The sequence below is a fragment of the Harpegnathos saltator genome, unplaced genomic scaffold, assembly GCF_003227715.2.
Source record: "Harpegnathos saltator strain DR-91 unplaced genomic scaffold, Hsal_v8.6 scaffold240, whole genome shotgun sequence".
Classification (NCBI taxonomy): domain Eukaryota; kingdom Metazoa; phylum Arthropoda; class Insecta; order Hymenoptera; family Formicidae; genus Harpegnathos; species Harpegnathos saltator.
The window spans coordinates 54,315-67,749 of NW_020230029.1; the positions used below are offsets into that span (position 1 = coordinate 54,315).

The 13,435-nt window shown below is 47.6% G+C and overlaps 1 protein-coding gene across 5 annotated transcripts in view; it reads left to right on the plus strand.

Annotated features, from left to right (window-relative positions):
• tgo (Aryl hydrocarbon receptor nuclear translocator homolog tgo) overlaps window positions 1-13,435 on the plus strand; it is a 54,560-nt gene that overhangs the window by 36,863 nt on the left and 4,262 nt on the right. For 3 of the 5 annotated variants that reach the window (XM_011152439.3, XM_011152436.2, XM_011152437.2), the window contains 3 exons: window positions 3,876-4,036; window positions 10,050-10,403; window positions 10,808-11,011. In XM_011152439.3, the coding sequence (XP_011150741.1) occupies window positions 3,876-4,036; window positions 10,050-10,403; window positions 10,808-11,011 (719 nt within the window). The remainder of the gene's footprint in view (window positions 1-3,875; window positions 4,037-10,049; window positions 10,404-10,807; window positions 11,012-13,435) is intronic. The other 2 variants (XM_011152438.3, XM_025298800.1) reach the window with 1 other exon arrangement.

A 13,435-nucleotide genomic window follows, 5' to 3' on the forward strand; every position in this document is an offset into this window, starting at 1 on the left:
TCAGACGAGAGCCCGCTCCTCCACGGACATCCGTGTGCGGGAGTATCGGGACACCCGGTATGCTGCGCTACACGGAGCTGGACCCACGGAGCGAGCGGGCAACTTCGGAGCGTCTGACCTCTGACCCAGGAGTTCTCTCTCCGTCCTCCTCTCCACGGATCGCGTTCCTCCATCCCCCCGCCCCCTCGCCTCCCCTCGCTCCCCCTCGTTCGCCTCTCTTGCCCGGCGCAGTGCCGCGCGCAGTGGATACTCCGCTTTATACTTGCGCTTTAAGCGCCGTGGCCTCTTTTAAATAGCGGGCCTCTCCGCGCCGGGCCGTCCACGACGTCGTCGAGCGTTACGGATCCCCTTGGTCCCCGGGACGAGATAATAATAATGATAACGACCGCCCGCGCGCGCGCGCGGCCCGGCAGAAAAATTGCACCGAATCGTATAATGAAAGAGAGGAGGAGAAGGAGGAGGAGGGAGAGACGCGCGCGAAGGACGATTGGCATTGACTCGGCGATTTCACCTCTCCGTCCCGGACCTCGGTTGTTTTATCGCTGAAAAATTCTGCGGATTGTTATATCGCGAGTAACATTTCACGGTGGGATATTCTCCTCTCTCTCTCTCTCTCTCTCTCTCTCTCTCTCCCTCTCTCCCTTTCTCTCGCGTTCTCTCCCGGTGTGACACGGTCAATTGAATTTGATCGCGCCGACTGGAACCGCGTGCGCGCGCGCGCGCGACCATAATTCAGCGCGGGTGGCCCGGATTGATTTACCGACGTTAAATTACGGACTTTCGGGATACTTGCGATTGATATTTATTAGATCGGGAATCAATTTCCGAAATATCGAACGTAATACGGAGCGCGAGCCGTCGCGCAGCGCCGCGCGGCCGCGCGCGCGGACGGATCAATTTTATTTTTCCATATTTCATATCGCGGTCAGCCCTCCTCTCGCCTGTCGCCGCGACAGCAAGAGACAGCAAAAAATAAAAAAAAGAAAACTTAGCGGCAAACCAATCAGCGCGTCGATATCAAATTTTAATCTCGCACCGCCGGCTGCGGGATATCGACGAGCTGATCGTGGAACTAGCCATTTCGCGAGGCGAACAAATTTTTTTGTCATTTCGCGGACTGCCCCCCTCCCCCGCTCTCCCTCCCTAACCGGTTCGCGACGGCCCGTAAAATGGACGACAATGGAATTGTCCGCTCCAATAAAGAACCCGCCGATTGATACGGCGGCGATATTCCAACGGCGGAGCGGGATGATAATTTTGGCGGTAAGCTGCCACCCCCCGCGCTCGCGGCTGAAACTGTGCAACCCCCGCATATCGCTTTTACGAGGGTCGATGGTAATCGGTGGAGAAGAGCGCTGCTGCGACGAAATCCGCGACGAGCTCGCGCAGCGCGGACGATCGAAACGGATCCGGCTTACGTGTTGCGTGCGATGCCACCTTCCCCTCCTCCCTCCATCTTGGCAAAGTTTCCTTAGAAAATTGTCGCGAATTAAATGCCATTAAATTTACGATTTGCGCGCCGGCGATTACGCAGCTCGCCATCCGAGCAAAGGGACGTGCCTGGCCGTTATCCGCGACGGTTACCCTCTGGTAGCGTAATAACAGGGGAGGCCTCAAATTGTGGTCTCGCCCGATATCCTGCCCCGGCTAGATGGAGACTACTCGAGAATTAATCGGCCGAATCGATCATGGACTACGCCGGCGACGACCGTGGCCGAGTCAATTCCACTTTGCCTATTCCGCGCGAAATCTTCATCGCTGCGCGGTAGTAAATTGTGACGCTTTTAACGAGCGGCCGAGGAAATGCTGACGCTCGTTTATTCGCTTCTCTCCCCTCCTCTCTCTCTCTCTCTCTCGCTCTCTCTCTCTCTCTCTCTCTCTCGGTCGAAAGGGAGCTCCCAGATCCTCGTCGAAGTCGACGGTTTCCCGAGCTCGAGTAGCGACGTCGTTTTTCAACGAGCGGAACATTCGCCGTTCCGTCCGCCACCGGTGCGTCACAGTCGAGGCTCGAAATCGCGCGTAAATGTGCAGCATTACGCTGCGACACTCTCTCAGCTGGTCGAAGTTGTGACTTCCCAGCGTCGACCAGAAATTGGCTCAATCGAAAGCGAGGTGTATTATTTTTACGGATTTTGTCGGAACAGATCGCACAAATGTGTCGTCGCTCGTGTGACATTGTCCAAATTGTGCGACGCGACGTCGAGACGGGCCGAGTTAACCCTTCAACCCTTTTTGTATCCTGAATTAATTTACACTCAAGTCAGCCAGTTAAACTTTCGTGTAATTAAAATAGCTTCTGACGTATTATAAACATAAGAAATAGGAGAATGAATTTTATAACAATTTAATGATTAAATCTTAAGTACAGCCAGAAGAAAGTAATTTCAGAAGCAACGGAATCATCTAAATTTTAGAGGATTTTATTCTTATATATATATTCTTGTATAATCCTCTTAAGAGGATTTCTCTAAGATTAAGAGGAAAATATTATAAACACATTATTTTTAAAGTTAGAGGGATTATATGTTATATGTATAATGCAAATCATTGATTTTAATATAAATTTCCTCTTATACACAGATGATTTAGTCTTTTTTGAAGAGGATTATTATTTATTCTTACTGTACTTTATTCTTACTGGTTATACTAGTTAATTTGAAAAAAGTATTGTAATATATAGCGAAAAGTAATATATATATATATATAGATGTACTTCTGGCTCCAGTTCTATAATAAGTAGGCACGAATGAAATAAGATCATCATAACAAATAAATTTCCAATTAGTTTTGTTGTGAACTTTATAGCTACAAAGATGTTCATCGTAACCAATTGTATGATACATGGTTAAAAGAAAGAATATATTATTCAATTTCTTGCAATAGATTATAAACTACATTTGACCAAATATCGGTCAATTATCTTCATTATATGTTGCAGCAACACACATCTTTTTTCAAAAGCGTCTCAAATATTCTGTCTCACGAGCATATGATTATTTTTTCGTTCATGTTTGGAGGTAGAGCATGACTGAACAGAAGAAGCCAACATTCAAATCAACATATTCCTCTTCATATAAGAGGAAAATTAATTGATATAAGAGGAAATCCTCTTGAAATAAGAGGAAAACAGTTAGAATAACTGTTAGAATAATATCTAATAAATCTTTAGATGAACGGTTTGCTTTAATCGCTTTATCGAAAGAGGAATCCTCTTTCTGTAAAAGGCTTCGCTTAGGATATGAGACTATGGCAAAAATCATTTTACAAATAGAGTACTTTTTTGGGTGTAAGAAAAAAAAGTTTAGAAACATAAGAGCGTTCATGTTTATTTTTTGCCGATATGAAGAGAGTTTCTTGATAAAACCAATAAACGTTGGTTGACCCTCAAGCACGGGGTCAGCGAGCGATTTTTAAATGGTTTCTCAGCGCGTATAGGAAAAATGTTTATTTTTTTTTTGTTAATTAAAAGAGAATGTTTTGTTAAAATAATAAACTTTAAGTATCAAACCGCGTTGCTCTTGTTTCCGAATGCCTCTCGGTTTACCTGGCGCGCGCCTACTCGAGGGTCAACACCGGACGTTCCGCCGGGCGACGAGGAGCCGTTCGCGATTATGTAAATCCGCGCGTCACAGCATTAAATGCCCGAGCACCGTGTCGCGAACGTCATTTCACGCTATTTCCCGCCGCCTGCCGTCGCGCGCGGCGAGCGCGCAAGAAACATCCCGTCCGCGCGAGAAGCGTTCCGCCGTCGGGAGAGTTCCGCGCGAGACGCGCGCGAGTTGTTCGCGCCGTTTTTTTTTCCGGCGCATCGCGGCAGAAACCGCATGGATTCCTCGAACTATGCAATTACCTCGGTTTTGTCTTGCGACTTACTGCAGGGAGAATCATTGCGAGATCGAGCGGCGGCGGCGGAACAAGATGACCGCCTACATCACCGAGCTCTCCGACATGGTGCCGACCTGCTCAGCATTGGCCCGGAAACCCGACAAGCTCACCATCCTGCGGATGGCGGTGGCGCACATGAAGGCACTCAGAGGTGAGTACCAGGACTCGAACGCTCCTTCGGACCTCACACTCGTTACACACCTGATTCTTCGCTCCAGGATACTTCGAGCTTGTTTCGGTTGGTCGAAGCCAAGCTTGCATTTGACAGTCTCAATTTCTTCGCTGCGATTTCGCGTCTGATGATAATTGTTTCTGATTTAATTACGAAACTTTCCAAATTAATTAATTATTTTCATTATCTCTAATTATGCCTCATCTAATTCTGCCTTTCCCGTCAGGTTCATCTTTTTTTTTCACTTGTCTGTGCTCCTTTCTGTGTCATTCAATTTCGAATTAGCCTCCGGATTTGGATCTTTCATCACGGCCTGGACTCTGGATTTTCCGAATCCTCCTACAATCGCCTGCGACTTTGCGTTCCGGCGTTCGGGATATCATTTCCGCTCGCCGACGAGTCCCGACGACCGGCGGAAAAATCGTCGTCTCGAACCTCCGGCGGAACGTTGCGTCCGCGCTCGGGGGAAGAACTAGACAAAGGAGCTCTCTCAGGAAAGTCCTGGAACGTCGATAACTTTTGCCGCAGCGCTCTTGTTCGGCAAGAGTCGTGAGCCACTTGAATTTAACTTGAGCCTCACATGCGTCACAAAGTTGCCGGCTGCCGGCGGGAAGCTCCTCTCGCCTTTCCCTTTTTCTTCTCGGTCTTTTCGTCCTCACTTCCAGTGGGTGTTACGTTTGCTCCATATTTCCCGAAGCAGATATTAGCGCATTGCACTCCGCGAGGCGATTCTTCCCCGCTCCGAAGTTCCTTGTGTCGTTGCAAATTTTCATACTTTCGGTTTCTGTCACATTTATTCTTATCTGTTTGGACGTTCATCGCGCGCTGTTGTTCGTCCCACAGAATTTTTCTCTGTCCACAATAAATTTTCTCTCTCTCTCTCTCTCCTCCTCCTCCTCGACTCCCGCTTGTCCCCGCGGACGTCGTCGATAAAAACCGGCGCAGTTTTCGACGCGAGACGTGACGATTAAGTTGCAGCGATGTTTGAGTTATCCGGCACGAGCGGTGCAATAACTTGGGCGCAACGCGATCTCGAGCGCCTTAACACGAAGGCGATTAAATTACCCGCCGGAGTCACCCCGCGGTTACGTAGCCGCGACTATCGATTATGCGGAAAACACTTGAGCCGAGTCTCCCTTGGCCGACGAGCGGTTGGATTTCCGTCGGCAGAGACGAAAATTTACGAGCGCTTTTGGGGTGCTCGCCCGCGGACTTCCTCGTTACGTCGAAGACGAAACAAGGTCGATACTCCTTCGCGAGGAGGATTCCTCCGCAAGGTTCGCGTTGAGTTTTTCTCCCTTATGATATGTGCATATCAGAAATTTTACTCAAGTTGCAATTGCTTTTTCCACGATCGGAAGTTCCGGCAGATGCAGCTTCGTATTTCAAATTAACAATATTTTTGCGATATCTACAGCGTGCGGCCAAACCTTTTTTTCATATAATTATATTCATTAAAATTCATATATGTATCTCATTAAGTCTAGCAGTTAATTCTTTCCGACGAAATTTACATAGCTCAGAGTAAAATTTTAAATTGAAATGTCCTCGCGCTCTTTTGCAGTTCTAAAGTGTTGACATTTGATTTTTCGAAAGGACGTTTGTTGCACATAACCTCAATCAATAATGTTCACGATGGCTATCAATAAAGAGCATATTCGATACGCGATGCATTTTGCATTTCATTTAAACAAAAACGCTTTTCAAGCAACTTAAATGATTTTTACTGCTAAAGTGAAAATGTTGTGACCGATCGCACGTGCCGAAACTGGTTTGAACGTTATCGAAGTGATGATTTTGATCTTCACGACCAAACACGCTCTGGTCAGTAAAAAAAATTTGAAGACGACGAGTTGCAAAATCTGCTGAATGAAAATACGGCACAAACACAATGATAATTTGCGGAAAAGCTGGGAGTAAGCCAGAAAGCTATTTGCGATCGTTTACATCGTATAGGAAAGACACAAAAAGAAGGGAAGTGGGTTTCACACGAGCTAACCATTGACAACAAAAATCGCCGATTGACCACCCGCGTTAGCTCGCCAGACAAGATTTGTTGCACAAAATTGTGAGTAGTAACAAAAAATGGATTATTTATGAAAATTCTAAACGCAAAAAATCATGGGTAGATCCTGGTCAATCGACAATATCGACAGCAAAACCCAAACGTTTCGGAATAAAAGTTCTTCTCTGTATACCAGGTATAGTGGGACCAGAAGGGTGTGTTGTATTATGAAGTCTTGGGACCGGGTAAAACCATTAAAGCAGAGATTTGCCAAGAGCAATTGATATGTTTGAGCGATGTAGTTGAGAAAAAAGGCCATTTGCTGGACGAGGCAGCCGTAAAGTCATCCTGCTGCAATGCGAAACCGCATACAGCAGAAGCCACAAAGGAAAGCATCTTACACTTGGGTTTGAAAGTTCTTCCACACGCGGTGTATTCTCCAGACTTGGCTCCGTCGGATTTTCACTTGTTTCGGATGATGTAACGCGCACTGTCTGATACACATTTTTTGACAGTTGACGACGTACGAATTTTCTTCGATGACTTTATAACCTCAAAGCCATTCAGTGTCTATCGTGATGGGATTCGGCAACTGCTCAATAAAGTTCATCGATAATAACGGAAAATATGATTAATCTTGTTCTATAGATTCTCAAGTAAAGATAGAAAATTGTCGAGAATCAGAAAGAATTAAATTGTCACAAAAATTGTGTCAATCATCTCCGAACGAGAAGAACCCACTCGTAACCCTGAGATGCGTTGCGACCGTTTTCTCTACCAAAGAGCGCCCCTGAAGGGTCAATCTTGATATGTCGACATTTTAGACGAATTTCTGCCGAAGCGGCCAAAATAACAAATTTCCCAAAAAACTACCTTTCACAGGGGCAAAAATGCCGATTCCAATCCGCCCGCTAAAAGCGAAAACACGAAACGCTCCGTTGCATAAATTCGAGCGATTTCCAGCAGAAACTGCAGCCATCGCTCGCTTCTGAACACCAAAAGCGAAAAATCCTCACGTCCGCCTAGAGCATGAAGGACCGGGAGACGCAGATTCCAACGAGACCCAGAAACGAAGTAAAGTATCCGCGCGTACATCGGTCTCAGCGCGAGGGCGCGCAACCCCAGGAGGGTGCGCGCCTCCGACCGGTCGGCGGCTGCACTCAAACGGCTGACAAGAGGGATGCGTCGTGAACAGGCGTAAGGCTGCTTTCCAGAAGAGTCATATCGAATGCAGTAGGCGCGATATATGCTTCCGGTGGACGGACGCGAGGATGGGCGGAGTTGCGTGTCCGACCCTGTCCCTTCGGCTCCGTTGGGCACCTCCGCTACATCTCCACTACCTGAGCCCGTCCGATCAGCGCACGCTGCGCACTCGCTGCGTGTGTGCGTGCGTGCGTGCGTGCGTGCGTGCGTGTGCTTGCCAGCTTCTGCCGTGATTCCATCTAGGTATTGGTGGTGCGTCGCGTTGTTTATAGCCGCTTCTCCTCTTTCCCGACGAGGTGGGCCGCCGCATACAAATCGCTCTCGGAGGAGCAGCAACGGCAGGGGGAGAGGACTTCTCTCCTCTCTCACCTGCTCGGTGAGAGAGACCGGGAGAGAGGGGCAGGAGGGAGAGCGGACGCGCTCGTTTACGCGCGCGAATGGCCCGTGCGTGCGCTATGTGGAAGAGCATTATGCGGTCGCGACAAGCGCGCTACGTATGTCACCGAGCGCCGACGCATTTTTACGGCCCCGGATGCCGGTGATAAAAATTGCCAGGAGGCTGAAGAACCGTTCGACGAGCGCCGATAGGAGACACGCCGCCGCGAGGCCGCACCGCCGCGCTGTCGCGTCGGTTCGCGCTCGCGCTGTTTCAGCCGGCCGGTGCCAAGTACGCTAGCTGAAACTGTCGGTTCCGGTGTTTATCGGCGCTCGCCTGGCGTCGAGGATGTCCATCGGCGGGCGTCGTCGATGTGGAATTGCCGATGAAAGCGTCGGCCGCGCCGTTAGACCGCGCCGCGCGTTAGAGCGCATAGGAATGGCGATTAAACGGCCGCGCGTGGGGTTGCATACGAGAATTGCGCGGAAAATACGTCCACGATCGCGTGTGTGGATGCGTCGATCCGCGAGCGGTTTTTTTTCTTCTTTTCTCATTATTAATTACCGGCCCCCTCTCCCCGCTCGGTCGCGTCAGGGCGCGTTGATGATCGCCGGCGATGCTCGCTACGACGATCGCTGGCGCGATCGATGCCGCTTCGCGCTCTCGGAAGACGACGTCCCGAGGTAACCGCGACGGTAACGACCGGCCGCGAGACGTACACCACGCGGAAAGTAATGGTAACGAAGGTCACCGGGGGTCTTCCATAGATCTTGTTTGGAAGTCGTTAAAGTACCTCTTCCCGGAATTTCTCCGTATATCGGGGTAAAGATCGCATCGCGCGAGAGCCGTTCTTTCTCTCCCTCTCTGCCCCTTCCTCTCTCTCTCTCTCTCTCTCTCTCTCTCTCTCTCTCTCTCTCTCTCTCTCTCTCTCTCTCTCTCTCTCTCTCTCTCTCTGTCGGCCGTCTCTCTTTCTGCGGGATCCACCGTCCGCTTTGCAATTCCGATCTTGCACCTCGATAGTTACCTCCGCTGGCGAGGTGCCCCGTCCTCATTTTTGGTGCCACGAGGAGCGTAGCGCTCCTCGCGCGTCTCCGGAGGTCAACTTCGGAAAACGACTCGGAGTCGGCCTGGCTGTTTAGGGGGAGAGGACGTTATTCGATTTCGCTCTCGGACGCGACTTGGGAATCCGCGGGAGTATCTGTCTGTTCGTGGGCGTCTTCAAGGCACTGTAGTAGCTAACGATAGGTGATGGCTATTTGTATTGGACGTATGCAGAAGTTTTAGTCTTCTTTTGGCCCTCTGATGTAATTATCTTAAATAGAAATATTTTCTTTTGTTTTCGCGAGATTGGTATTGAGCTTTCTAAAACGCCAATTCATTATGATTTCTTGGCGTACACCTTAAAAATAACGGTACCTTAAAAATAACGGTTGATGCAATGAGCGACGAAAAATTTTATATTCGTCTTCAAAGCGCTCTGGTAGTTGATGGTTATTTGTATTGGGTGTATGCAAAAGTTTTAGTCTTTTTCAGCCCTCTGATGTAATTATCTTAAATAGAAGTATTTTTTTTTGTTTTCGCGAGATTGGTGTTGAACTTTCTAAAACACCAATCATTATGATTCATTGGTGCGCATATCCTTAAAAATAATGCTTCATGCAATGAGCGACGAAAAACTCTATATTCGCTGCATTCAATATAAATTCCAACAAGAACAAAATATTGCTGAAACTTGTGAATTTGTTTGTTCAGTTCTTGAGGAAAATATTAGATGACATAATATATGAAAATATTGGTTTCGCTTTAAAGATAGTGATTTTGACGCGAGCGGTCGTCCGCGCTCTGGAACGTCATGAAAATTTCAAGCCGACAATTTGGAAGCATTGTTGAATGAAAACCCGTTCCAAACGCAAGTAGAACTTGCAGCAGGGTTGACCAAGTAACAGTTTCAAGGTGACTGCATGAGATCGAAAAAATTCGTGGGTGGACTCCGAACAGCCTTCTACATCGGTGGCAATATTCACAGCAAAAAGGTCCTTTTGTGTATTTGGTGGGATGCGAAATGAATCATAATGAATGGCGTTTTAGAAACTTCAATACCCACCTTGGAAAAACACAAAATGTGGGAAAATATTTCGATTGAAAATAATTACATCAGAGGGCTGGAGGAAAAGACTAAAACTTTTGCATACACTTAACATTTAGCGATTTACTTAGCGCGTATAGTTTCTGTCGAGAGAAATCAATTTGTCGGGCAAGCATCTGTCGGTCAGTGGATGTTGTAGCGATGAATCCGCACACTTTTACACGCTCATAACGAAGTTAAATCGGACATGTCCGGATTATTCCCCGTCATTTCGCCATCTTGCGCGACGGACATTGTCGTAATGGAGCGGGACCTGTCGCAGGTACCGGAAATACCGCAACAGACAACGCCTACAAGCCGTCTTTCCTCACGGATCAGGAGCTGAAACATTTGATCCTTGAGGCAGCCGACGGCTTCCTATTCGTCGTAAGTTGCGACACCGGCAGGATCATCTACGTGTCGGACTCGGTCGCGCCAGTGTTGAACTACACTCAGAGCGACTGGTACGGCACTAGCCTCTACTCCCAAGTTCACCCGGACGACACCGAGAAGGTGCGCGAGCAGTTGAGCGCTGCCGAGCCCCAACACGGTGGCCGGGTGTTGGACCTCAAGACGGGGACAGTGAAGAAAGAAGGCCAATGTAAGTTTAAAATGGTGAAGGCGACGAGATTTGAACGTAAGTATTAATGAAACAATTCTAATTGGAAGCAGCACACTCCGCGAAACGACTTGAACGTATCCTTTTCCTTCTGCTGAAGCTTGAAGCGTATCGAGCAATCACGACTACGAATCCGCTGATAGTGGAAGGAAGCTTTTACAGCAGAACTTACGAAATCTTATCAAAGTAATTTAATCTAAATCATGCAAACGTTTAAAATGCTTCCGACTTGAGCGAAGAAACGTTCAAGCCGTTTTAGAAACGAACTGGACGACTCGGTTCAGTTTCGGAGCGTCTGAGCATTCACACCCTCATCTATTCCGACTCGCCCGAGTCCCGCGAGGGACAGTCACGGTGAAGTTGCGAAGGAGAGATCCCAACGTAGCCTTCTCACCTCCTTCTTCTGCTCTCCTCGCGCATAGCTTCGATGCGACTGTGCATGGGCTCGAGACGGGGCTTCATCTGTCGCATGAAAGTCGGCAACCTTCAGACCACGGGAGACATGGCGGCCGCGCATGGCCTCCATCGTATGAAGCAGAGGAACTCGTTGGGCCCGCCAGCACGGGACGGTCAAAATTACGCGGTAGTGCACTGCACCGGCTACATCAAGAACTGGCCACCCACCGGTGAGTTTGCTACATTATGCATCGCGATTGGTATTGCGCTACTTTTCCAGATTGACGACAAATGAATATTTCTTAACGCTAGCTAGTTCGCCCAATGCAGCCGGTAAAAATAGCGATATCTTTTCATTTTCACACTGACGAATGTATTGACCGCAGCACGTAGACTCTCATCTGGGAAAAAGCAGCGCGATATTATCAGCAATATGTAACGTTAACTTCCTTGCCGCTGAGGACCCGGCACTTTCGCCGGGTCCTCGAAATTTCGCGTTGACGTGGTGTTGGTGGTTTTCGGAAATCCAGGAAACTTCGGTTTTGGTTAGTCGAGGTTGGTAGGCCTTGAACTAAGAGCCAGTCCAGAATAAGTTGCAAACACCCAGTTGTAAGTTGCAAAGGATGGCAACTACTAGTTGCAAAGTGCTATTTTCGGTTGCAGGAGACAATCACGGTTGCTAAGAGAGAATTCCTCAACTTTTAACTTCTTGGCAACAGCAACCGGCAATCGCAATATCTCAGCCAATTGAGTTCAGAAAGAGCGCGAGAAATGAAACACGAAACCACAGATGAAGGTTGTGTGATATAAATGATGTAGTTTTTGATGGTTTTGTAGATACTTATACGCATTCCGTTATTTGTAAAAAAAAATGGATGCCGACGAGCAGGATAAATTGGATGTGCTTGAAGTAATTGGAGAAGAGTCCGAAATACGATCACTAATCCTACACATAAAAACGAATCAATTCCTAATTAATAAAATTGAACCAGATTTTAGGAATAGAGAGAAAAAATGATAATTGGAAAATTATTACAATGTTACTCAATAAAACAGGTATCTCTATTTTATATACCATCTTTGTGTAAAATTTGAGATTATTTTTAATTCATAACCTCAATACAGCCTCGAGGCTGTCAGACATCAAGTAATTTTATTTATCTCTTGTTGTATTAATGCTATTATTAAAGTGACTTTCATTAAATTTCGATTAATTAACAAAAACGGCCAATATTATCTAGCTGTTCTGTTAGCTAATTATTGATTAAAATTAATGGGCAACGAAGAAGCGGACGTTATATTTTCTGATTGGCTATTTCTTCACAACTTGCAACTCTCGACATCTGTATATAGGTTACGTTGCAATGATTGACAACTTGCCATTCCGCAACTCGCAACTCATCGTGACAACCTATCGTGGACTGGTCCTGATTTTAATACGTTCCGTAGTTAATCAGCTGATCACGCTTAAACGTTCATAGCCGTATACTATTCCTGCTCACAAGCTTGTTTTCAACTACTAATTTTGCAATATTAGAGAAATGGATAGATTTCTCATTACTTATTATTTTGATGGTCGATCAACTGATCAATTACGGAATGTGTCCAAGATAGTTTCCAAGGCCTGCCAACCTTGCAAATGAAACCAGAGTTTCCGAAACCGACTTAGGAACAGGCCAGTAGTAAAGCTTACGTACGCCGACGACGCTCACCACTACCACTGCTAACGGTCTGTCGGGCTCGCGATGCACAGCGCCGGCTTTCTATTTTAAAGCGGGGGAGACGCCGCGCCCGAAGAATACGAACGAACTGCCGTGTGTTCCTGGAACACACGGCGGAACGCGTATGCTACGTGTGTACTGTAAATTAAGAACCGCCACGGGGCCGACAGCCGGCGATATTCCCGAGGATGAATGGGGCTGCCCCGCCGCGGCTGAACCTCTCGACCGAGGCTGCGTTTTTAATTAAATACACTAATCTCTCTAATAGAGAGAGTGTCTCCGCTTCGGCGGAGGGCGGGGGCAGTCCGGAAAAGTTATGAGCGTCGAGAATTAAGGGAATTAAAAAAAAGAAGAAAATAAAAAGTACAGGAGACGTCGCGGAGTGATCGTCGTCCCTCTCGATTACGGCCGCTGAAGATGCTTTATTGCTATATCGCTCTCCGTTGGCTTCCGCTGGCGCTGCTACCATCAGCAGGATCAAGAGAATTCGTCTCCGCCGAGATGCTTCTTCTCCCTCCTCAGCTCTAGCTTCATTCATTTGCATGTTCCGATCATGAGAGATCGACGGGTCCAAGGAGAAATATGTGATCGCGCGCTTTTCTCCACCCTGTGTTCACATTCGGATTGAAGTGGTGCTCAAGGAGCTCGTTTTCGCTGCTGAATGGAGAGTCGCCGTCATCAAGACTCGCAACGTAGCGGCCATCGGCTGTTAACATATTCGTTCAATATTCATGACCACGTGCGCAGTCCTCTTTTTGTTCCGTCGATAGCTTTGTGACAGCCGCTGGTTAATTCAATCTTATCGGTTGCGTTAGAAAGATACGGCTGTCTGCGCGCAGCCGACGCCGGTAGACGCCGTAGACGATACAATCGGCTTCACCTTGCCGCTCTTGGAGGCTTTCTCATAAAAACGTACATCTATCCGCGCTTAAG